Source organism: Peromyscus maniculatus, chromosome X, assembly GCF_049852395.1.
Source record: "Peromyscus maniculatus bairdii isolate BWxNUB_F1_BW_parent chromosome X, HU_Pman_BW_mat_3.1, whole genome shotgun sequence".
In the NCBI taxonomy this organism is placed as follows: Eukaryota; Metazoa; Chordata; class Mammalia; order Rodentia; family Cricetidae; genus Peromyscus; species Peromyscus maniculatus.
The window spans coordinates 106449029-106474112 of NC_134875.1; the positions used below are offsets into that span (position 1 = coordinate 106449029).

The 25084-nt window shown below is 47.0% G+C and overlaps 1 protein-coding gene across 2 annotated transcripts; it reads left to right on the forward strand.

The window, feature by feature from the left end:
- The first annotated feature begins 1421 nt into the window (after window positions 1-1421).
- Prkx (protein kinase cAMP-dependent X-linked catalytic subunit) lies at window positions 1422-23656 on the forward strand. 2 transcript variants are annotated; one of them, XM_006997766.4, is made up of 9 exons: window positions 1422-1977; window positions 9913-10081; window positions 13704-13967; window positions 17380-17499; window positions 19255-19350; window positions 21716-21773; window positions 22570-22647; window positions 23014-23162; window positions 23375-23656. In XM_006997766.4, the coding sequence occupies exons 1-8, from the start codon at window positions 1812-1814 to the stop codon at window positions 23137-23139; spliced, it is 1077 nt and encodes a 358-aa protein (XP_006997828.1). In that variant the 5' UTR covers window positions 1422-1811; the 3' UTR covers window positions 23140-23162; window positions 23375-23656. The 2 variants fall into 2 exon arrangements, 1 of the variants encoding a protein (XP_006997828.1); XR_001576916.3 differs by having other exon boundaries at window positions 1443-1977; window positions 23014-23190.
- Window positions 23657-25084: the final 1428 nt, after the last annotated feature.

Consider the following 25084-nt stretch of genomic DNA (forward strand, 5'->3'; position numbering starts at 1 on the left):
CGACGTTTGTTCAGGCCAAAGCAGGAGCGAGCTGCTTTCAGGTGCATGTTCAAGTGCTCTATAACCCCAGGTGACCCCAGCTTCACTGGTGCTGAACCTCTGAGACCCTGAAGCCATATACCCACGGGGCATATGTTGGCAGAGCATGCCCAAGTGCCACAAAAGCAGCCAACACGGAGAGGGCTGGGTCCACAAAGTCATTGTTGGTACTAAGTGATGCATGGGAACCAAACAAGGCTGTAGAGAGCAAAGCAGGAAGAAAAGAGACCCACTGTGTGACAAGGGGAAGGGGAGGACACAGCCACAATGGGACAGCCCTGGGTACTGAGCCTGAAGCCCTCCCTGGGTACTAGGTCTCACATCACCCCGGATTTCAGGAGAATGACACCTGTCATGGCGACCACCTACTCTAGGGTGAGTGGGATGTGCACACACAGAGGAGGGTGGGTAGAGGAGCTCACGGGAGCAAGTCTGGCCATCCTCCTGCCTCGGGAGTATGTGTATATGATTCACGTGGGGGCTGGAAATTCGAGCTCAGATCCTAATTGCTCAAGCAGCCAACCTCACAGATTATCTGGCTGTATCAGATGGTAAATGTTTGTTGAGTCGAATAAATGCTTTTGTCATCATGAAACCAAAACCAAAATAATAGCTCTGTGCATTCTGACTAGTGAAGTATCAGGTCCTAGCAGGCACTCAGTGTTTATTGAATAAATAAATGTTGTTCTCAATATGAAACAATAAAAAATAATAAGCCAGCAGACTTTTCAAGGTCAGATGTACCTGCCACACACGGGCACCATCAGGGCACCTGCTCCTGGGTGGAAGATCCCTTCTTTATCCCTGTCTCAGGGCCCCCTTCGGCCCTGTGTCTCTCAGGACCCTGTGCCTCCTAGCTAACAACAGGGTTGTACCACGCGCATGCTCTAAGCAGCAGCCGGGGGAACCGCATTCTTTGCATGCCAGGCTCAGGGAAACACTGCCCACGCCTTGCAGGTGGCGGCTGTGGCCTGAAAAGCACCCCGTTCTTAGCACTCCCTGCGAGTCCAAGCGTGTATGATGCCCCATAAGAGGTCTCTGTAAATCCTGTCTACCTAGGAGTCCTCAGGCTCAGGAATAGCAGGTGCCACGGGTCCATGGTGAGCACCGGCTTCCGGAGGGGCGGAGCTGGGAACTGCGAGGCTCTTGCAGCGCTCGCCCGACAACTTCGTAAGTTCGATCCCCCTCTCCTGGAAGCCGTGCCCTACCTGGACTCCTCCCCCTGGTGCCTCCACCTCTCCTGCTGTGCCAGGAACATCCGCGGCTGGCAGCCGGAAGTTCCTGCGCCTCTTCCATTTAGCTTCCTGCCCAGGGGGAGGGACGTGATCCGGGATCCCTGTGTCCCCCTAGCGCCCCCCCCCCCTTTTTTTACTTTGGTACAGGTCCGTCCCGGGCCCGCGGTTGAGAAACAGGAGGGGCGTGGCCGCGACCGGGCTCCGCCCAGGTCGAGGTAAGAGAGAGGGCGGAGCGTAACAAAGGCACCTCCTCTGTTACGTCGTCGGCCCCCACCCCAACCCGACGGCTTAGACCGGTCCCCGCCCAGCCGGCTTCCGCCGGGAATGAAGAGCGGTGGGGTTGGCGCTGGTCCCGCGGACCCCACACTTTACCGCGGAGCGCCCCAGCCAATTCCAACAGATCCCCCCGCCGTTCTGAGCCCGGCCGCGTGCACTCCCATTGTCTTTAAGGCGGTGGGAGCTGGGGAGCGTGTGCGAGGCCTCTGCTGATGCTGAGGCTGCCCTTGTTCCATCTTCGCACGGTGAGTCTCCTGCCCCATGGAGGTACCCGCAGCGGCCGCGGCAAGCGGAAAGGATCATGCGGCCAAAGACCACCCCAAAGATGCTAAGGTCTTGGCGCCAACTGGGGATCTGCCGGCCAAAACGTCATCCCCGCACAAAAGTGGACACACGCTGCATGACTGGGACACCTTAGCCACTGTAGGTGAGTGAAAGAGAACTCGTGTGTCGGGACGCGGCCTGTAGGCGGTCACGCAAGGGTCCCCTGAGACCCTGGGGACTTTATCTCCCACATATTCAGTACATGGCCTTTGGAAACGGGGCGGCCCTACACCACAGAGCTTTAAGGAGGGTGACTTCACCTTGGGGACTCGGTGGCTCCCTGCTGGGGTGCCAGTTACCCCGGGGACACCACGCCCGGCTTCCCTGGCGCTTGCGCACCCGCTCGGGCCCAGGATGCCTCGGGGTCGAATCCAGCCTCCCCAGTGTGGACCCATGGTGGCTCCGAGGGATGCGTGACCCCGGGGGACCCTTCAGGGACAGATAGGCAGATGTTTTCCCCGCATCCCCTGTGTGCCCAGGGCTCGGATTTTCTTTAGTGGCTCCGAACTTGATCTCCCCGTGACCCTGCAGGCTGCTGGGGGAGCCGGTGGATTCCTGCACGGGCCAGGATGCTCCGAGGGGGCTGGGATCGCGCGAGGCATCGTGGGCGGCTGCTTCTCAAGTTTGACTCCTGGGAGTCCGGGGCGTCTCGGAGACCTCGGTCTCTAGGACAGTTGCGCCTAGTGTGTTGATTTTTAGGAAAGTGTTCCTGGAGGAGGGACAGAGGGAGGGAGGGAGAGACTGGCGCCCTCCGCTTGGCTGCAGGCAGAAATTCTAGAGACTTCTCCCTGCACCCCGGTGTTGGAAGGGAGGAAGTAAAGTCGGGGTTCAGCGCCAGGGCTGAGGGAGGATTAACACCTTCTCAGCCAGGCTGGAGAGATGACTCCGTGGGTAAAGGAGCTTGCGACCTGAGTTCTAGCCAGGTTCCCTCCCGCGTGGAGGCTGACGCTCGCTGCATCCCGGCGTTTGATTGACTTTTGAGGGAAATGGAGCTGCTTGAATGTCGTTTACTTATGATATACATGTAACCCTGGCTGGTCTTCCTGTCACTGTGTAGTCCAGAATGGCCTTAAAGTGTACATTTCCCCACCACCCCTTCCTAAGTGCTGACATTGCAGTCCTACTCCACCACAGATTGCTTATAAGGTGCTGGGAACTGAGCCCCGCCCTTGTTTATGAGACAATAAATAACCTGAAAGTCACTTGTAGCTCAAGCCCACTGGAGACTCCAGGCAGTCCTCCTGTCTTAGCTTTCCCAGTGCTGGGACCATAGGGACTCACGGGCACTCAGCACGTCTGCTGGTTCACTACCCTTTTCTTTCTTTCGTTTTTGGAGACAAGGACTCTCTACACAGCCCTGGCTGTCTTGGAACTTACTGTGTAGACCAGAACTCCTAGAGATCCTTCTGCCTCTGCGTCCCAAGTGTTAGGATTAAATTCGTGCACCACCACACCTGGCTCCTTTGTTTTAAAATCACTTATTTACTGTGCGCATGTGGGCGTGGGTGTGTGGAACGGTAGCACAAGTGTCAGGGTCAGGGATCAACTTTGAGGTGTCTGTTATTCTGCCTTCCACCAAGTGGGTTCAGGGTATTGAACTCAAATCCTTGGGTTTGTCAGCAAGCCCCTTTGCCTACTGAGCCCTCTTTCCACCCCACTGTGTCTGGAGCATGGACCCCATTGGGCACCTGCCTGGGCCGTGTCAAATCCTGAATCCTACAACCTTTCTTACTGTGAGCCTGTTCCCTCCGAACCTTCTAGAAGGACCCGGGTGCACACGTCATCCTCCCCTCTCCCCCATTCATTCTTTCATTTTACATACACACACTTAACTGAGGGCTACAAGCACACTCCTCATTGAGCCCGCACAATAAATTTAGACCGAGTCTATGACAAACATGGAGTTTTGGGGGTGTTTGAGACAGGGCTTCCAAGTGTAGCCCTGCCTGTCCTGATACCTGCTGTGTAGACCAGGCTGGCCTGGAGCTGCTGGTGCCTACTAGTACATACCACCCAAAACCGCAGGGAACGCCCCCCCCCCCCCCACACACACATACACACGTGCTCATAGGAATACTCTAGAGCTCACCAGGCAACCCCTGCCTCCCCAGTCAGTCCTCAGCACACACTCCACTCTGCATTCTCTAGGAAATAAATATTGATGATATTGCCTCCTAACTGAAACTCATTTCTCTATTTGTTTGGAAACTCAAGTAAAGAACATTCCAGGCTGAGGATGTGCTTATAGCTTATTTGGAATAGTGCTTACAGCCTGGTGGGTGGACTGCTTGTGTTTCTACAGATGCAGTTCATGTGGCACAGTGGACAGAGTATTTATAGCTCAGTGGGTAGAGTACTTGTAGCTTAGTTGAGACAGTGCCTCCATTCAGTGGGTAGAGTATTATAGCTAAGTGCGTGAGTGCTTCTGACTCAGTGGGTAGACTGCCAGTAGCTCAGTGGGCAGGAAGTTTGTAACTATAACTAAGCGGGTAGAGTTCTTGCAACTCGGGGATCTCAGATCTAAATTTACTGAACAGGACCCCTCCCTCTGCTTGGCTAGACCTCTCCTGCACTCTTGTTTCTCTGGACTCAGTCGTGATCCCTTGTGTTCTGAGCTATCACCTGTGCCTCAGTTTACCGTTCAGTGACTTGGTGGCCAGCTTTACAAAAGCCAGTGTTAAATCCTCGGTACTGCAAGAGCAGGAGCTCTTTGGTCTGTCTGGGTGGGAGCCTCATCCTTAGATGTAGGGTCACATGACTAGCCATCTGTTAGATCACCACAGGCTAGCACCTTATAAACGAGAGAGGAATTGCTGAGGGTCCCTCAGGGGAGGGAGAGGGAGGGGCACCACCTGGTAGTCCATAGTAATGATAATCCAAATCTAGAACCATCTAGGAGACACTTTGGCTGTTTCTTTGAGGCAGGAGGTGCCGGTGCATGAGTGGGGAGCCAGAGTTCTTGAAAAGGAAAAGAATCATTCAGTCAATCACCAATCAGTCAATTAATACGGCCGGTCACCAGCGTTCATGCCTGTGGGTGCAATAAGAGCAGCTGTGTCATACTCCTGTGTCCATGTCATCCCCTCCACAAGCCCCACCCTCACTGCCACGTGCCTGGTCGGCATTTGGAGTAAAGTGTAAGATTTGCATAACATTCATGGATATGCAAATATATGCTTATCCACATTGTACCTGGAAGGCCTCTGACTCCTAGAGCAGTCCCATGGTACATGGGAAAGGGAGACTGTTCACCCATGGGGCTGTTCTCTTTGCAAAGTCCCTAAAGATGGGAATGCTGTGTATAAGACCCCTCACCACATCACCACCTCCCGAGCGCCACCTTCTAATTCCTTGTGGTTTATGGGGATGGGGCTCGTTGTCATTCAAGCCAAGCATCCGCCCTGATGGAGTGAAGGATCATGGGATGGAGGGATATGGCCACAGGATGTCTGGAGGACCCAGGAGCTGGACTGGATAGGGAGGGTCCTCCCTAGGGCCTACAGGTGGCGGGGCTGATGCACATACACCTCATAATCCTGTCCTTGGCAGGAGGACAACAGGTGAACCTACCCACTCTGTGACATCTTAAATCTCACCCACCCTGCACCATTTTGGGTTAACCCTATATGTGCCATCTTGAAAGCCACCCACCCTGCACTATCTTAACTGAACCTACCTTCACCATCTAGAACCTCACCCATTGGCAGCCATCTTGAATTATTTCAGGTTTCTTTTTTTGACTGTTTTCTCCTGAACACTCTCCTAGGACATAAGGTGTCTGTCCTGGCCTCCTCAACCCATGGCTGTCTGTCTGTCTATCTCCTCAGCCCCTGGCGCCCTTATCTCTAAATCACCAAGGCACTTGCCCTGAATCACTGTGGTGGTGGTTCTAGAGTGAGTTTCAGTGTGATTTTGCCCTAGGGGTGGGGCCAGATTGGGGACACCACCCAGAAGGAGGAAAACAGGAACTTGTCACAGCGTTAGTCACACAGGCCAGTGCTTCTTGCTTCAGTGTCCCCTAGCGCCTGGGTGCTCTGGGTTGAGTCTAACCACACTCCAAGGACAGCACCTTCATTCTCTTGAGGACTTGTGAATCCTGAGACATTCTCTGTAGTCACTCAGATTTTCATTTTATTTTATTTTTGAAGTGCTGGGCATTGAATATAGAACCTCATTTACACTAAGAATCCCTTCCTCCCTCTTAAGTCTCCTCCCTCCTCTTTTCCTTCCTGGGTCTCCCCTTGTAGCTCAGGCTTTCCTGGAACTCACTGTGTAGTTTAGGCTGCCCTCAAACCACTGTTAATCCTTCTGTTTCTACCTCAGAAGCTCTAGGATTAAAGCCTTCTTCCTCACCAGGCAGAGTTTTTGCAAAGCTGGCGATTGAGCCCAGGGCTTTATGGTGTGCTACACTAAATATCTTACTTTCAGTTTTATCACCTATCTGTAGTAGCCATCAGGCCATCACATTTCCTTTATTTTAAAAAGAGTTCCCCTTGAGGTGGAGGAGGTAACTCAGTTGATACAGTGCTTGTAACTCTGTGGGTAGAGTGCTTGTGGCTTAGTAGATTGCCTCTTCCTGTGGGAGGCCATCAGTGCTAATGACACATTGGCATCCCTGACACTTGGCTCCTACAGGAACATTCTGGGTTGTGCTTCAGGTCCACTCTCCAGTTTATATTTTCCTTTGTGAGGCTGGACATGGAATGTGGGGACATTTTTTTATTATTGTTTTTGGGGGGATGGAACCTAAGACCTTGTGCATGCCAGGCAAGCACTCCACTGAGCTACACACCCAGTCGAAGGGAAAACTTTATTACTATTACCATCATTATTATTACTATTATTACTCTTGTTGTTGTGTTAGGTGCTGGGGATGCAACCGAGGGACTCATTTGTGCCAGGCATGTACTCCAGCACTGAGCTGCCCCCCCATCCCCTCCCACCCACCTCTTTAAACACATTAGGTGCTCTATTGACCTGAGACAAAAATCACCAATTTCCAATATGATGGAGAAAAGGAAAGAACCTGCATCTCTCCACACAGCCGACTGGGATTGTCCCCACTTGCACCCCATTGGTTACTGAGACCCCATTCTGGGCATCTGGACCACTTCCATGTAACATCTGTGTCCACTACCCCAGGAGCCTTGTTACATTAAAAAAAATTCATACCACCCCCATGGCAGACATACCGAAAGTTACTTTTGTACGGTCCCAGGTATCCATGGATGGGGCACTTGACTACCATTTGTAGAGTGTGCACAGTGCAAGGGCAGCATCTTCCCACTCTGAGGTAGTCATTTTTTTTAATTGGGGAGTCCACTCATCCATGTGGTGTAGAGGGCAACCTCAGAGTGTGTAAGGGCTATAAAATCGTGTACAATTAATTTGGGTGGTGATGTTTGTTGCCTTGCTGCCCCGTGACCTGGGAGTCACTTTACAGGTCATGGAACTGTGCTAGGGTGACTGGTGTCAATGGCTGGAACTAACGTGTCGAAGATGGAGTGATTTTGCATCACATAGGGATGCGGGGACATTCACTGGCGATGGGCATATGCAACATGCATTTGAGCGATTGTGGGTGTGTTGGTGTCTTACAACCAAGGGATTGGGGGCTGGAGGTTGTGTAGGGACAGACAACTTATGCTTGAGCACAATGACAACACAATTCATTCTACAAACTTTGAAAATTGGTGTGGAATGTGTATTAGCTAGCTTTCTATTGCTATGACAAAATCTCTGGCATAATACAATTATAAAGATTTGTATTAGCCCCATTGATTTGGACTGTGGTGACGCAGAGCATGTGGTAGTGGCCAGGAAACATACAGAAGAGGAGACTGGGGTCCCAGTGTCCCCTTCAATGACACGCCCCTGATGAGCTAAGTTTCTCCCACTAGGCAGTAAACAGCACCTTGCCCTGGGAGTTTCTGGTACTTTCTGGTTGTCTTTGTTTTGGCAGCTTCTGGGAGTTGGCGCTCTGCTGCACTGTGCTTTTCCATGGTGTTAGGTTTCTCAGCCTGTGCGTTGGCTCTGCAGCTCCCCTGCTCTGTGTAATCAACACCACCAGCTGCCTCTGCACCCACAAGCCGCAGACACAAGTGTGAAGGAAACAGGTCGGCAGCCATCTGACGCAGAAGCCATCCTGTGGACTGCACAGCACAGTGCATCTGTCGGGCTCTGCTCCCGCGGTGGATTTTAGACACAAAAGTGATATGCCATCCACCAATCAGAAGCACAGGCAAAGGTTCTGGTGTCACAGCGCTTGCTTTTCTCGTTGCTGTGACAAAATGCTTGATAATCGGAATTTAAGGGAGGAGAGGATTATTCTGGCTCAGACTGGTGCCAGTCCATCGTGGAGACAGGAGTAGGAGAGTCAGGAGCAGAGAGAGGTGACCGCTGGGGCCCAGCTCTCTTCTTTTTATTTAATCCAGGAGCCCAGCAAAGGAATGGGGATGCCCACATTAAGGGTGGGATTGTCTACCTTTCTATTGCTATGACAAAATCTCTGACATAATACAATTATAAAGATTTTTATTAGCTCCATTGATTTGACTGTGGTCACACAGAGTGAACCACATGTTCAGGGGTGGCCTGGAACAGACCCTGCTGAGATTATTCTAAGAACATTGTCAGTGTGGCTACCCATATCCTCTTTGAAATGTCTGTAAACACTCCCACCCACTTTTTACCCATCTGATCTACTCTGGGCCAGTTCTGGCTTCCACTCAGGGTCCCTTAAGACTCTGTGTGCCTCCTCCAATCCTGTGTGTTCTGTGATAGGTATCTCCTGATCGATTGGCATCCTTTTCTAAATAACTAAGCTACAGAGACCTATTTTATGTCACAGTTAATTGATTGTAAGCTAAGATAGCAGAAGTAAAAATAATGCTTTGGCGGGGGGCATTGCAAAGCATGCCTTTTGCCCCTTTAACAGGACTTTAGTGCTGAATATGGTTTTCGTGGTCATTGGAGTGTTCAGCCCGATGTCTAGCTGTGGGTGTGTCCTTTGATCTTTGCCTAGCTCTGGCTTGCTGTGGGGAAACATCCTGCATGTTTGCAATGATGGGAGAAGACTGGGATTGTATGAGCTTTGCTTTTTCTTTTTTCTTTCTTTTGGGGCAGGGAGTTGAGACAGGATTTATCTCTCTAACTATCCTGGCTGTTCTGGAACTCTCTCTGTAGACCAGGCTGGCCTTGAACTCACCGAGATCCACCTGTCCCTACCTCCCAAGTGCTGGGATTAAAGGCGTGCAACACCACCATCCAGTGAGTTTTGTTTTTGTTTTTGTTTTTGTTTTTGTTTTTTTGAGTGCATGGCTTTACTACATCATAAGAGCACGCACTGTGCATTGAAGTATTATAAGGCAGAAAACAACTATGTTTAGAAGTTGAGGTGGGAGCTGGACATTAGTGGCACACACCTTTAATCCCAGCACTTGGAAGGCAGAGGCAGGCTGATCTCTGTGAGTTCGAGGCCAGCCTGGTCTACAGAGTGAGTTCCAGGACAGGCTCCAAAACTACACAGAGAAACCCTGTCTTGGAAAACCAAAAAATAAAGAAAGTATTCCACTAGAAATCACTGAGTCTAGTATCTGGGCTCTTCCCATGGCAGTGTTTAAATCATGGCCAACTTGAAATCCAATTTCCAATGCACATAGCTGGCAATTTTTTTTTTAGTTTTCGTCATTATTTTTACTACATATATGTATGGTTGCATGCTATAGCATCCTTGTGCAGGTCACAGAGAAGTTGTTGAGTAAGTTTAAACTGTCCCCCACCCCGCCGTACATGGATTCCTAGATTCGAACTCAGGTCATCACGTTTTCAAGGCAAGCCCTTTACACTCGGAGCCATTCCCTGGCCGCTTGACTGACAGTTGTGTGTAAAAACATAGCCATAAAGTCCGAAGTGCTCAAGTAAGTTTCTCCTCCTGTGTCCAGCTTTAAGGCCCCAGGTAAGCATGGTGTCCATTCCTCAGATATGTATACTTTTCCTGATCCAGGGGAGACTTGACTGGCTCCATTGTCTTCCTCAGGCACTGGAACATTTGGCCGAGTGAACCTGGTGAAGGAGAGATCAAGCAGGCGATACTATGCCTTGAAGATCATGAACATCCCAGATGTCATCCGCCTGAAGCAAGAACAGCATGTTCAGAATGAAAAAGCCGTCCTCAAGGAAATTAACCATCCCTTCCTTGTTAAACTGTGAGTTCCTAGCTCCTTCCTTCTCAGCTCCCCACTTCCCCAAGGTTCTCTCTTAAGGGTTCATTGTAGGGGAAGTGCTGCCTGTGGCTCAGTGAATAGAGTGCTTGCAGCTCAGCTAATACAGTGCTTGTAGCTCAGGGGAAAGAGGGTTTGCCCTTACCCAACAGAGTGCTTGTAGCTCAGTGGTGTGAGGTAGGAGATGGTAACCAGGTTTTGTCTTGATTTATTTTTGTGTGTCACTGTGTACACCAAAATAGTACCCACAGAGGCCAGAAGAGGGTGCTATTCCCCTTTGGAACTGTAGTTTCAGGTGGTTGTGTACTGCCCAACTGGGAGCTGGGATTCGAACTCGCATCCTCCACAGGAGCAGCAAGTGCTCTTAACCTCTGATCCCCCTCTAGCCCCAACCCATGAGTTTTTATAACAACACCTTTTTGTGTGACCTGACTAGGCCCCATGATGCTGCCATTAGTCTCCTCAATGTTGATACCCCTGTAAAAGTCAAAGACCTGGCAGGTCTTTTGTTATAGCGTCTAATCAAGGTGACAGAGTAACCTAGTTATTCATTCATAATTTTCATATAAAACTCAACTGGCAATTTTTATCAATGTTAAATCCCTTTTTTGCATTTTAGAAATATACACACATTTATATAAAAGGGATCTCTCTATACATAGTCTGTGAAGGTCCATATGTGCACGTGCATGCAGAGATCAGAAGGTAACGTCTGCTGTCATTACGTTGTTACTTAGTTCACACTAAGAGTTTGAGACAAGGTCTCCTGCTGGCCTGGGGCTCAGCAAGTATGCTTGTCTGTCCAGTGAGAGGGTAAATTGCCCAGCATGGCATCATTGACACACCACCACACAGTATCCATCTATTTTAGAGTGTTCCATCCTGTCAGAACATTTAGAGGTACACTACAGTCAAAATTCATTAGAATAGCATAGAACTTGGGTGTCAGAGGTTGGAGAGGGGCTCAGAGGTGAAGAGCACCTGCTCCTCTTGCAGAGGAGCCCAGTTCAGGTCCCAGCACTCACCTTGCAGCGCATAGTCATCTGTAATTCTAGTTCCAGGAGATCCAGTGCCCTCTGCTGGCCTCTGCGTCTGGTGTACTTTTGTGTGCGTGTATACACATACACACACAGATATAAATTAAATACAGGTAAGCATTTTTAAAAAATTTAAAGCACAGGCACCTTAAATTACACATGGACTTAAATATTAGCCAAAATGGGTTCCTCTTAGCAACAGCACCACCTAAGGCTCATCCCTCTGTGAGTGTCTGTGTCCCGGTCACATCTCTTTATGAGGACTCAGTCCCGTTAGGTCATATCTATCCCAGGGACATCATTCTACCTCAGTTTCCCCATTTAAAGACCCAGCTCCACACATAGTCCTGTCCTGAGGTCCTGGATATGCAGACTTTTAACACAGGAATTCAGGAGGAATGAATCCTGAGTGCTTATCTCACCTCCACCCACTACTGTGTAACTACACATTCCTTATAGGAATCTTTTCTTGCTTTCTTTACATATCGTGCATTCACAGGACTCAACAGGTGGGTTAAGAACTAGGTAAAAGTTGACTTCATGCTACAGGGACTCTGAGTTGACCTACATGCTGTAGTCACAGCATGGCAGAGCATGCTGTGTGTCTGTCCAGCTGTCTGAACACAACATAGTGGGTCTTTGAACTTCAAAGGATGATGTGCATGCTACTGGAGCTCATCAGGGTCATCCATCTGGCTTGTGAATGTTGTCTGTGAACGTGGAGCAGCCTGCTTGTCTGGAACAGACATGGGATGCGTAGTGGAATGGCTGCAAACAGCTGATAGGCCTCTCTCAGTTTGTGTTGCTGCAGGGATGTGGACTTATCTGCAAATGGCTTTATTAAGAGTCAGTATTAGGCTTAGCCCACTGTGGGTGGTACCATTCCCAAAGTAGGGGGAAAATGTCCTATTTCAACTGTCAACTGATACAACCCAGAAGTGTCTCACTGAGGAATTTTCCACATCAGATCGGCCTTTGGGCATGTCTGTGGGAGTGTTCTCATTGATGATTGACATAGGGATCTGCCCACTGCGGACACCACCATTCCCTAGGCAGGACAAGGGTGTGCTGTCAACTTGACACAGAAAATTTGTGCTCTGGATGGAGACCATGATCCCTCACTTTGTGCACCCATTCCTCCTATGTCAGAGGGATATGCACACAGAGGGCTAACCAGTAATGAAGTCTGTGGTAAGTGAATCTCTGGAGAGGTCTGAGCTGTGCACACTGAAAGGTCGAGTGTCTTTGGATACAATACAGCAGGTGTTTGGAGGAGCCTCCCATCCTAGGGGGTTATAGTCAGAGAGTGCTCTGTAGACATTGCTGTGTGCACCTGGAAAGCAATGATGATTGTGGATGAAAACCTTGTGGTAGTTGAGTGGCAATTACTTGGGTGATAGACGGTTGACAGATGGATGGATGGATAGATAATAGATATAGATGTTGGTAGATAGATGATGGATGAATAGATGATGGTAGAAAGGTGATGGATGGTTGGATGGTTAGGCTAAATAGCTAGATAATAGATGATTGATGAATAGAAGATGATAGATACGTACATACATAGATATTTACACACATGCACACATGCATACATACATACACATACATATATACATGCATGCATGCACACATATGTGCATACATTCATACATAGTTTTGTTAAGATCAGGGTGATGGTGAAGGTCCCACCTAGGGCAGCACCAGCTTAGCACATGCTCTTCCTGTGAACTTCACCCTCAGGTTGTTCTCACATAGCCTCCTATGACATCCTAACATCAACCTACAACCACAGTCCATCTAAGCACAACCTTACCGTTTGGGGGAGCTGGCATCGGACATCTTAATCAAACATCCTCATTACTTCCTGGCCAACTTTGACTCTGCTGCTGTGATAAAACAGTGACCCAAAAGGACTGAGAGTAGCTAAGGGCTAACTTGGCTTTCCCTTCTCTGTCACCCCCCATCTCGAGGTAAGGCAGAGCAGGAACTAGAAGCAGAAAACTTTCATCCAGCCCAAGGATCCTTATCCACAGTAGGCAAGTCCTCCTAAATCAGTGATCAAACAGGACACTCCCTGCAGACACCCACAGGCCAGTTTGATGTGGGAAATGTCTCTCTGAGACACTACCTAGGTGACTCCAGGCTGTGTTAAAGCTGACAACACATCTTCCTCTAGGAATGGTGTCACCCACAGTAGGCATGATCTTCAATTCATCAGTCAACTGAATGAAGACTCTCCTCACAGACATGCCCACAGGCCAGTCTGATATGGGAAATTCTTCACCGAGTCCCTTCCCAAATGACTCTGGGCTGTCAAATTGACAGTTAAAGCTAACCAGGGCACATGCATATGTTTGTACCTGTTTATATATTTATCTTAATATCTGTACTTATATTTTGATATTTGCACATACGCACCTGTTAGTGTCTATGTATATATTAATGGGAATGTCTGCCTCTGTATATCTGGATCTTACCATCAGTGTCTGTCAATTGCTGACATCCATCTGCATTCACATCTGAGCACTCACCTCAGCACCCATCATTTACTCTCTTGTGTCTCCCAGATTCTGGACTGGCCATGACAACCGCTTTCTGTACATGCTGATGGAGTTCGTGCCCGGAGGAGAGCTGTTCACCTACCTGAGGAACCGTGGCCGTTTCTCCTCAGTTGCTGGACTGTTCTATGCCACCGAGATCGTATGTGCCATTGAATACTTACATGCCAAGGAGATTGTTTATAGGGATCTGAAGCCTGAAAACATTCTTCTAGATCGTGAAGGACACATCAAACTCACTGATTTCGGCTTCTCAAAAAAACTGGTGGATAGGTGAGTGGGAACAATCACAGGGTCATTAGAAGTTAATCAAAGATTGAAAGTTTGATTTGGATGGGTGGACAGATATGGCAGAAGATGCATGGTGGGCTCTGGTGTGATGTACCACTCCCTCCATCTTTCAAGATGGGCATCCCATTTCTTTTCCTATTGATGTCATAAAACACTCCTAAAAAAGCAGAAAGGAAGAACAGGTTTATGTTAGTTGGTTCCTGGTTCCATCATGGGATCATGTGCCAATAGGACCATGTGTAGAGAGAGGGCAGCTGCTCACATTCCAGCCACATACAGGAAGAGACAACAGGAAGTAGGGCAGGGTTATCAAACCTTGAGCCCAACCCCGAGTCACCCAGCTCCTCCAGTGAGTTGCCGCCGCCTTTAAAACCTGTCCAGGGTCTTTTCAAACAGTGCTACCTGCTGGACACCAAGTGTTAAAATACCTGAGTCTGTGGGGAATAGTCCACACCCAGTGTACAACTTTGGGAGTGGGGGTGATCCTCCAGGTTGTGAGCAAAGGAGAAAATCATTCTGTCATCAAAGTAGTTGAATTTTGTTCTGGAAAATTGTAATCCTGTCCATGTGTGAATGACTTCATACTTGAATATATATGCATGTAGAAATATGTATATCTATTTAGCTACATCTCTATATTACATGTACAATAATATAATTTATGTCTACATACATTTATATATAATTATATATAGTATTTATATAATATATAATTGTATATATATATATATGTATACACACACACATATATTTTACACACACAGACATACATCCAGGGATACTGTAGCTACATCACACAGTAGTTCCATTTTTGTTGTTGTTGTTGTTGTTGTTGTTGTTGTTGTTTCAAGACGGTCTTTCTCTGTGTAACAGCTCTGGCTATCCTTTGTAGACCAGGCTGGCCTCAAACTCACAGAGATCCACTTGCCTCTGCCTCCCAAGTGCTGGGATTAAAGGCATGTACCACCACTGCCAGGTAGCAGTTCAATTTTTAATGTATTTTTTGCCTCAAGATGTATTTATTTTGTGTGTGTGTGTGTGTGTGTGTGTGTGTGTGTGTGTGTGTGTGTGTGTGTTACCCTAAGAGGACATTGGATCTCCTCGAACTGGAGTTGCAGGTGGATGCATGCAGTCATGTGGGTGTTGGGTAGTGAACCCAGGTTCTCTGCAAGAGCAGCCATCCCTCTTAAGGCTGAGCCACCTCTGCAGCCTGTACCTTAGTGTTTTCTATTTATAGAACTCTTTCCTTAGGGTCCTTTGCTCACAGCTAAGAGAGCTCCTTTGTAGATAAGGAAGAAGATGGTGTCACATTCCTGTTAACCCATAGCCTGGGGGTGGGAGGAAAAGAAGGCTTCACATTGAGGGAATCAGGTATTTTCTAGCCTCATCAGGTTATCTCTGTGCTGAGGACAGATTCTCTGTGCTCCCAGTACTAGCAGTGGGCTAAATACCCGTGACTAACCATACAACCATTGGGGCATTTTACAAAAGTGATTGTGCACAGAGAAGTTCAGGGCTGTAGAAACAAGTCAAGCTCAAGGCTATAGAAAGTTCCCCCTAAGGCATGCAAGCCTCTGTCCAGCCTGAGGCAGACACAGACTCAGCTTTCAGTAGGGTAAGTGGAGCTGTCTCAGATACAGTTACCTGTGGTCTCATCATCGGCTACCGTGCTCTATCTACCCTGATCTTATTCTAACTGAGTCAGGCTACAAGGATCAAAATCTGAGTTAATGGGCCCAGAAGCACACAGGAGCCTGTGACTAATTGACTTCTAGTTGATTCCGTTCGGGAGGGATAGGAGATGGAGGGTGTGTGTGTGTGAAGCCCAGACTGGCCTGGCACTCACCAGGCAGCCAAGGATGACCTTGAACTCCTGATCCTCCTGCCTTGACCTCTGAGTGCTGAGATGGCAGGTGAACACCTCCGCATCCTATTTATGCTGGGGATCGAATCTGGGCTCTGTGTGTGCTCAGGCAAGCGCTCTACCCATTCAGCTACAAGCATTCCACCTAGAAAACTATAGGCACTCTACCCACTGACCTATAGTTCCATCCCTGCAGAAGTATCTGAGTTGGCCCACACCATCCCTTGTACCAGGTCTGGATCAATTCTTGACAGATTCTGGGCCTGAGTCCCCTTTGGTGCGTTACACCTGCAGAACTTTTCTCCCCATCTGTTCCCTGCTCTGTCTGGTTGGCTGCACAAACTTATTGAGCCGCTAGAGTCCTTTTTAGAAAGTCCTTGTGCTGTGACGTGCCCAGGTCCCCTGCAAGTGGAGTTACAGGTGATTGTACTACAAGAACAAATACTCTAATTCACTGAGCCATTTCTTGAGCCTGCTTTTTTTTTCTTTTTTCTTTTTTCTTTTTTTTTTTTTTTTGGTTTTTCAAGACAGGGTTTCTCTGTGTAGCTTTGCGCCTGTCCTGGATCTCACTCTGTAGACCAGGCTGGCCTCGAACTCACAGAGATCTGCCTGTCTCGATTTATCCACCTCTCACTCTCTACTTCCCTAGTATTCTGTCAACTACTTTCAGTTTTGTTTGTTTTTCTAATTATGTGTGTCTATGTGTATGTTCATCTGAGTACAGTACTAACAGAGGCCAGAAGATGACCATGAGATCATTAACTAAATTATATGTAAGCTAATGCTTGTAAGGAAGACATTCAGTGAGGAACATGTCACTATAGGGTCAGTTTATGTTATCAACATAGATGGAGCAGCTGGGTATGGTGGTCCATGCCAACCTCAGCAAGTTTGAGACCATCCAGAACTACAAACAAGGAAAAGAGCTTAGGTTCCGGAGTGTTTCTATTGTTGTTATTATTGTGTGTGTGCTGAATGTTTGAGCACGTATTTGTCACGGTACATACGTGGGAATCACAGGACAGCCTTTTGCAGTCCGTTCTCTCCTTTTACCTCTTATGTGCATCGATCTTAGGCTTGTGCAGCTTTACCCGCTGAGCCATAGTGAACACCCGAACTTTGGATTCCTTTAGCTTTATGAACAGGTTCGTGTACCTATGCCCACAGACCAGTCTGCTGTGGGAAATCCTTGACTGAGACAAAACCCAGGGGATTCTGGGTTTTGTCCGTTGACAGTTAGAGCTCACAGCACAGCTTCTCCGCGCCTAGAAAATGGGTCTGCCCACAGCGAATATGGCTTGTGCCTCAAATACTTTCACATCATGAAATCTTAAACTTGTCACATCAGTTGGTGCTCAGAAATTTTTAGATTTTGGGAGCATTTTGGTTTCTTTCAGTTAGGAATGTTCAACCTATGTGGCCATACGTCAATTTTCTGCACTGTGACCATACTTGTGACATGGTCTTCATCAACTCTGTGTTATAACACCTTCCAGATTTCATAAATTCATGCTTCTGTTGCCTCCACAGAACATGGACTCTCTGTGGGACACCGGAATATCTCGCCCCAGAAGTCATCCAAAGCAAAGGCCACGGGAGGGCAGTGGACTGGTGGGCACTAGGCATCCTTATATTCGAGATGCTGTCTGGGTGAGTGACTCTCCTGACAAATGCGACTGTATGTATACAGTGTCTCTTTCACACCCCACACACTTCCTTTCTGACACTGCACATGGACACACTCACATACCCCACTGTCAAGATTTAGAGGGTGACTGAGTGTTTAGTTTTCTTAAACAAGAATTTAAATTTTCATAGACATCCACAGTTCCTTATGTGTAACACCCATCTTATTTGTGGGATGATATATGAGGCTGAGCAGTACCCATGGGGAACAAATGACACCAGCCAAATAGCTTAGTTAGTAGTGATGGAAGAGCAGGTGAAGAAGGCGGGGTTGTATTACATTTTCTCACCCTAAATTCCTTTTCTTAGCAATGCATAGGACGTGGGAGTAGTGGGCTCTGGTTCTGTCTCCCGATTAATGGAAAGGTTGGTCATTCCTGAGGGTTACTGGTGTCTGTCAAGTCTAGTATATATCTGAGAAAATTGTGTAAACACAGAAAATGAGATACCCACAGATCTAGGTGTAGCTGGGGGAACTGGAGGCCAACACCATGGCAATGTTCACCTGTATAGACCTAAAGAGTCACTGGCTCCTGCTGGGGAAGTAACAATTATCCCAGCCCCATGAGTTTTTTTCTGGTGCCTAGATGAAGGAAAGTTCATTCTTTGTGGATCAAGCCAGGTAGAAAAAAACAGCTTGCAGGAGGATTTTACAGAATAGTATGAGATTTGTCAAAAGCGAGCATCTGCCTACCCACCCATCCATCCACCCACTCATCCATTCACCTACCTACCTATCCATTTATCTCTTCACACATCCACCCACTAATCCACCCATCTATCCACCCATCCACATGCACCTATCCATCCATCTACCCATCCACACACCCACCCATCCATCCCTCCACCCATCCATGCCCCAACTCATCTGTGCACCCACCCACCCGTTCATCTACCCAATCATCCATCTACTCTTCCAGCTCCTAGAGGCTTCAGATGTCCTTGGCTTTTGAGGCCCCATCATTCCCATCTCTACATGGCTTCTCCTGTGGGTCTGTATCTCTTCTGTCTGTCTTGAGATTACTGTTACTACATTTAGGGTCATCCTTATCCAGAATGGACTCATATGAAGATCTGTTGTTACTCATTCTCTAGGCAAAGACCCTATATGCAAATGATGTCCCAGTCACGTGCTCTGGAAAATTTGTACATATTGTGTGTGAGTGTGAACAATTCATGAAATATATTTATACATATAAAACCACATTTATATGTACAAAATGTATAATATATAACATAATTTATGTTATACATACACACACACACACACACACACACACACACACAAAGAAATGCTTTAGAATCAATAGAAAATTATTTTTTTCATTCCAAAGTGATTGTGAAGAAGAGCCTGGGGTCTCCGTGTCTTTTTGAAGGGCACATCTCCAATAACCTAACTTCCTTCCACTAAGCCCCTCCCTCCTCTTGAAAGTTTGTAACTGTCAGTTCCAACCCCTCGGGGGAGGAAGCCATCAACAGAGGCTCTTTGGGGGCCATCAGGACCCTCCGTGCTCTCCTTGTCCTCCTGTGGCTACGCTACCTCCTGAGACCATCTGTCTCCTATCTGTTTTCACACAGCCATGTTGCCAATTGTCAAGCAGTGGATCCATCTGACACAAATTATTTTTTGCCTCCATTAAGCAAAAATAATAATTGGCACAAAGTAGACATAACTCGATATTTAATTCTGCTAAAAATAGATGCTTCTCTCTGCAACAGGTTTCCTCCATTTTTTGATGACAACCCGTTTGGAATTTATCAGAAAATTCTTGCCTGTAAGATCGACTTCCCCAGACACTTGGATTTCACCTCCAAGTAAGTGCACTCTTCGGTTTCCTGCTCTGTCCCTGTGTTTATTTTCAACAATTTGTGAAATGATGCTGTAAGCACACACTCCTGCAAACTCTGATTCATTGCATGTGTCGGTCACTTTTTCCACCAGGAAGAGAAAACCTTTCATTTATTCTCATTTTATTGAAATGTAATAGTTGAAAGGCTTGTTATATATATCATTCCTTTTGAGATAGAAGGTGTTGAAACTAATGCAGATTTGGAACCAACTGTGTAAGCGATCACTCTGTACATCCATTCATCCATCTATCCATCCATCTGTTTAATTTATTAGTTATTAATTTACAAATTGAGAGAGGGTCTTTCTTTGTAAGCCTAGTTGTCTGAAACTTTCTGTGTAGATAAAACTAGTCTTGAACTCATAGATATGGCCTCCTGAGTTCTAAGATGAAAAGTGTGCACCACTGTGCCAGGCCTATTTATTAATTTTTTAACTTGAATTTTTTTTTTATTTTTCAAGACAAGGTTTCTCTGTGTAGCCCTGGCTGTCCTGGAACTCACTCTGTAGACCAGGCTGGCCCTGAACTCACAGAGATCCACCTGCCTCTGCCTCCCAAGTACTGGGATTAAGGGTGTGTGCCACCACTGCCTGGCTTAACTTTAAATTTTTAAACATTTTTTTTGAATCACTAAGAATAGAGGGGCTTAGTGGGAGGAAGTTAGGTTACTGGAGATAGGCCCTTCAACAAGATGCTGGGTCCCAGGCTTTTCTTCATGATAACTTCAGTGTGTAAATACAGTATTTTTATTAATTTTTTGACAGTTCTATACACACGTACGGTATATTTTGTTGAGATTGGTTTCTTTATTGAGCTAGAAGGATGAAGCTCTGTGGCTCCACAAGTGTTAATTTCTCTTCCTTTTTTTTCTCTTACTGAAATTGCACTCCTCATAAAGAATTCTTGCACACAAGATGTTTAGAGGTCAACATGTTGCTTAAAAACATTTGCTCGATATTTATGCTGACCATACATTTTATGAAGATTATGGCAAAATTAGTGGAAAAAAATAAGGGTTAAACATATATAAATACATTTAACTTTCCTTGATTTGAATGTGGTCAGATTTGAGTATTTTCTAACCAGAATGAGCCTTGATTTCCAATTGTTCATTTTATTTATTTAGTTAGTTAGGAAGAAGGGTTCCACATAGCCCAGAACTTCCGATCCTCCTCTTTCAGCCTCCCAAAGGCAGGGTGACAAACAGACTTGTGCCACCCATATCCAGGGTATATAATGCAGCAGATGGACCGTAGGCCTAGGTGAGCACTGTACTCCCTGAGTTATAAGCATTCCACCAACTGAGCAACAAGAGTTCTGCCCACTGAGCAACAAACACTCATCCAGCTTAACAGCAAGCACTCTGCCCACTGAGTTACAAGCACCCTTTCTACTGAGCTACAGTTCCTGTTGGCTGGTAATCATAGGTGCTATGGATTGCAGGATGTTTGAGTGTGTGTGTGCGCGTGCGCGCACAACACACACAGACACACACACACACACACACACACACACACACACACACACACACACAGCATCCCATCTCCACCCTGCCTTAATTTCTCTGAGTCTTTGATTTACTGCACCTCACCATCCTTTTCATTCTCTCGTCTCTGATCCACGATAAAGACACAGGCGAGTGTCTGGGACTTCATTCAGCAGGTGCGCTCAGCCGGGAAACTCAGTCTCCCCATACAGAACTGGGTAAAGGAATGCAGGTGTGGGCCTGCAAAGCAGCCCTGGCCGATACACAGGAGGAAAACCTGCTGGGATAGATAAGTGCTAAAGGGTTACAGGCCAAGTTCCCAGGATGGGGGGCTTGTAGCTCAGTAGGTGGAGTGCTTGTAGCATAGTAAGCCAAGTGCTTGCTGGCAGAGTTGGCTGGGTCCTTGTTGTTCAGTGGGGAGAGTGCTTATACCTTGATCAGTAGAGATTTTGTAACTCTACCAATTGAGTGCTTGGTAATTGAGTATTGCATAGAGTACTTGTAGCTCAGTGCTCAGAGTGCTTGTGGCTCAGTGGGTAGAGTGCTCGTAGCTCAGTGAATAGAGTGCTGGTGGCTCTGTTGGCATGCACCAAGGCCTGGGCTCCCTCCCTCACCATGTGTGGTCCACACGTCTGTAGTCCTGGCATGTAGAAGACAGAAGCTATGGCTGAGAGGTTGAAGGTCATTGTTAGGGGTGGGAGCCCAGGTTGCAAGCTGCCTCCCCACTCCCAACTCCCAAATTGCTTTCCCCATGGGCACACGGTGTGTGGCTGCAGGTGGGGTTGGTGCCTGCATTGATTCTGGCATTTCCCGAATCTAAGTAACATCTGTTCCACTCATGCAGGGACCTCATCAAAAGGCTGCTGGTGGTAGACAGGACCCGGCGCCTCGGCAGCATGAAGGTGAGTCATGTGAGAGCATTCCAGTTTGCACACTGATGGTAACATCGTCCACTCAGAGGATCCTGGACTCTGCTCACTGTTAGCGATTTTTGTGGTTTATTGATTTCTTTTTTATTAATTCTGTGTATATACTACACGGGTGCATTACCTGCCACAGTGGGCAGAGCGCAGTGGGTTCCCTGCAGCTGCAGTTAGAGATCGTCCACCACCATGTGGATGCTGCCAACTGAACCTGGGTGGGTCCTCTGCAAGAGCAGCCATCTCTCCAGCCCGTTTTCCTGTTTTCGTGTAGCCCAGGCTGGAATCAAAGTCAGTATGTAGCTGAGAATAACCTTGAACTTGTGACCCACCCACCTCTGCCTCCCAGAGCAGGGATGACAGGCAGGCACCACTATTCATGGTTGACTTGTTACTCTTTATTTTTTAGAGTTTTTGTTTATTTGCTCTTCTTTATTTACTTTTGAGACAGGATCTCACCATGTAGTCTGGCTGTCCCGGAACACTCTCATGTAGACAAGGCTGGCCTCAAACTTACAGGCATCCACCTGCCTCCATCACCAGAGTACCGGAAGTAAAGGCATGTGCCACCACACATGGCCACTTATTTTTTTTTTAACCTGCTTTATTGGAGAGAGATTTTACACATGCTACACACACACACACACACACACACACCACATACCACACACACCACACACACCACACACACACACCACATACCACACACACCACACACACCACACACACACACTGTTTCTCAAATGCTTTTTACTAAGTGTGTTTGTTTATTCTCAAGAATGGGGTTGAAGACATCAAACGACACCGATGGTTCCGGGGTGTGGACTGGGAGTCTGTGCCACATAAGAAGCTAAAGGTGGGGATGTCATACACCTTTGAACTAAATGAACCCCTCCATAGCCTATCCTAACCGCCCAGCAAGCTCCCACTGCTGTGTCCCAGTCCTGCAAACTAATTCACCAGAGATTTATTTCGTGATTATCTGCATGTACATGTGTCTGTGTTTGTGTATACCGTGTGACTGCAATACCAGGGTGCCTTCAGCCCCTCCTTGTAAAATTTACATTCAGAGTGACAGACACTGCATGTCTCCACTCAGCTGCCCAGTGTCACCTTTGCCCGTGAGCCATGCAAACATTACTGTCAATCAACAAAAGTGTCCAAATTCTCCACATTTCTGTCTAATGGTGCTTCACTTATTTATTTTGTGTGACCCTTATAGCCACCCATTGTGCCCAAGGTAACGGGTGATGGCGATACCTCCAACTTTGAGACATATCCAGAAAGTGAGTGGGACAAGATCCTTCCCGTATCCGACAAAGAACTGGAAATATTCAAAAATTTCTGAGGACAGGAACGCACATCTGCAAGGTGAAACTTGTTTTTTCTGAATTTTAAGGTAGGTTTTCATGTAACCGAGGATAGCCTTGAACTTACCATGTGGTTAAGGAAAACACACTCTGTGCAACCAAGGATTGTGAGTTAGCCAGTCTTCAGGGTTTCTTAAAATGATTTACAGGTCAGTTGGTAGTAAATGTTACCAATCACTTAACTGTCCCCCCTTTCTCTTTTTGCTTCACTAGGAGCATGAGAAATTCCATCCTGTGCCGAGGACCAGAACCAATTCCGTTGCTTGTCTCTTGCCTTCTTGATGAAAAACTAGAAGGATTTAGTGTATGTAACCACCATTCCTTCGATCCTGAGGATCATTGTCCGTAGGACTTGGCTAGAAGGATTTAGTGTATGTAACCACCATTCCTTCGATCCTGAGGATCATTGTCCGTAGGACTTGGCCTCTTTTGACAACTCAAAACCTGCCTAGTGGGAAGTTCTTAATACCTGTTAAAGTGTAGCTTTGTCCCTTCTTTGTGAGTCTTGTGTTTCATGTTGCGGATTTAGGTTTTTGTAGTGGTGGTTTCTCTACTGAATTTTGTAAGTTTGAATTTGACCCATTTGGTTATAGCTGTCACTGTGTATGTTGCACAGAAATTGTGCACAACTGGACATTTGGTACTTTGATGTGCCTGTGACATGGTTATTTCCAAAGCTTTCTGAAAATCTGTCACTCTGCAGGTAAAAAAAGGGGGTGTGATATATGCATTTTTAAAATGCGTTTCTATGCATTTGGCAGGCATTTGTGTATGTTGTTTATTTAGTCACTGTTTGTTTATTTTGTTCCTCTCTGGTCACTATAAACTCGGAAGTCAGGAAGCCACATGCCCTGCAGACCCTCATTCAAATATGGCACAAACAGGTGGCTTTCTCCCATCTTCCAGTTTAGATGTTTCCAGTAAAATATCCCTTCTTGAAGTTAAGCCAGAACTCTGCATACTGCATTAGCCACATGGCAACCTGGGTGCAAAGATTGCCTTTTTATGATAATACAAATTTATCCCCATTCCCCAAAGGGAACTTTAAGGATCCACCCCGCAATTCCCTCCTCTGTTGTAAATGACATTTTCTTCCCACCAAACGCAATCCTGTTCTTCCAACCTTGTCCATTCATAAAAACTCAGGTTCCAGGCTGGGAACTTTTATGAAAGTTTGTACAGAGCTGTATTTTCAGTGAGCTTTCTCAGCCCTTTCAATATGCAAAATAACTGGGTTATGCACCATGAACAAACACACACACACACAGGAGGTAGAATTCAGGATTATAATCAAGCCCTGTGAATAGACATGCTGACCCACATAGGTGCTGTCAGCATTTGATATTAAGTAGGAAATAACGTAAAATTAGCATAGGAAATATTGCCTTAATTCTAAACACATACGGGGAGATCACACATGCCCACATGCACCCATTGTGTGCTCCTAAAGTACTTAGCAATCTGACCCTGATCAGATTAAATCAAATTAAACACCCTTAATTGGGCTGTAAATTATACCATGTGATGTCGTTGTAGTGACATCAGGTAGTGCATAGGAATCAAATTTTTTTTATTTTAGTATTTTTAACATGTGTGCATGTGGCTTCAGTACACATGGGGGTCAGCAGAGCACTCCAGAGACCCTGTAGCTGGATATACAGGGGATTGTGTGCTGCCCTGTGCATGCTGGGAACCTCTGCAGTCCACATAGTTAACATGTAAAAGAAATAAAATTAGGAAGGAGTGGTCGGGCAAAAACAACCAGGAAAAAGGATGAGGGAAATATGTCCTATTCCTACCTATGAGTCCAAGGAGGACTCTGCACCCAGCACCTTCTCATAAAGCAATGGGACAGTTAATCAATTACAAATTCCTCAGGTGGTGGTTTGATTTGACCAAGTACAAAAGATAAAATAATCAGTA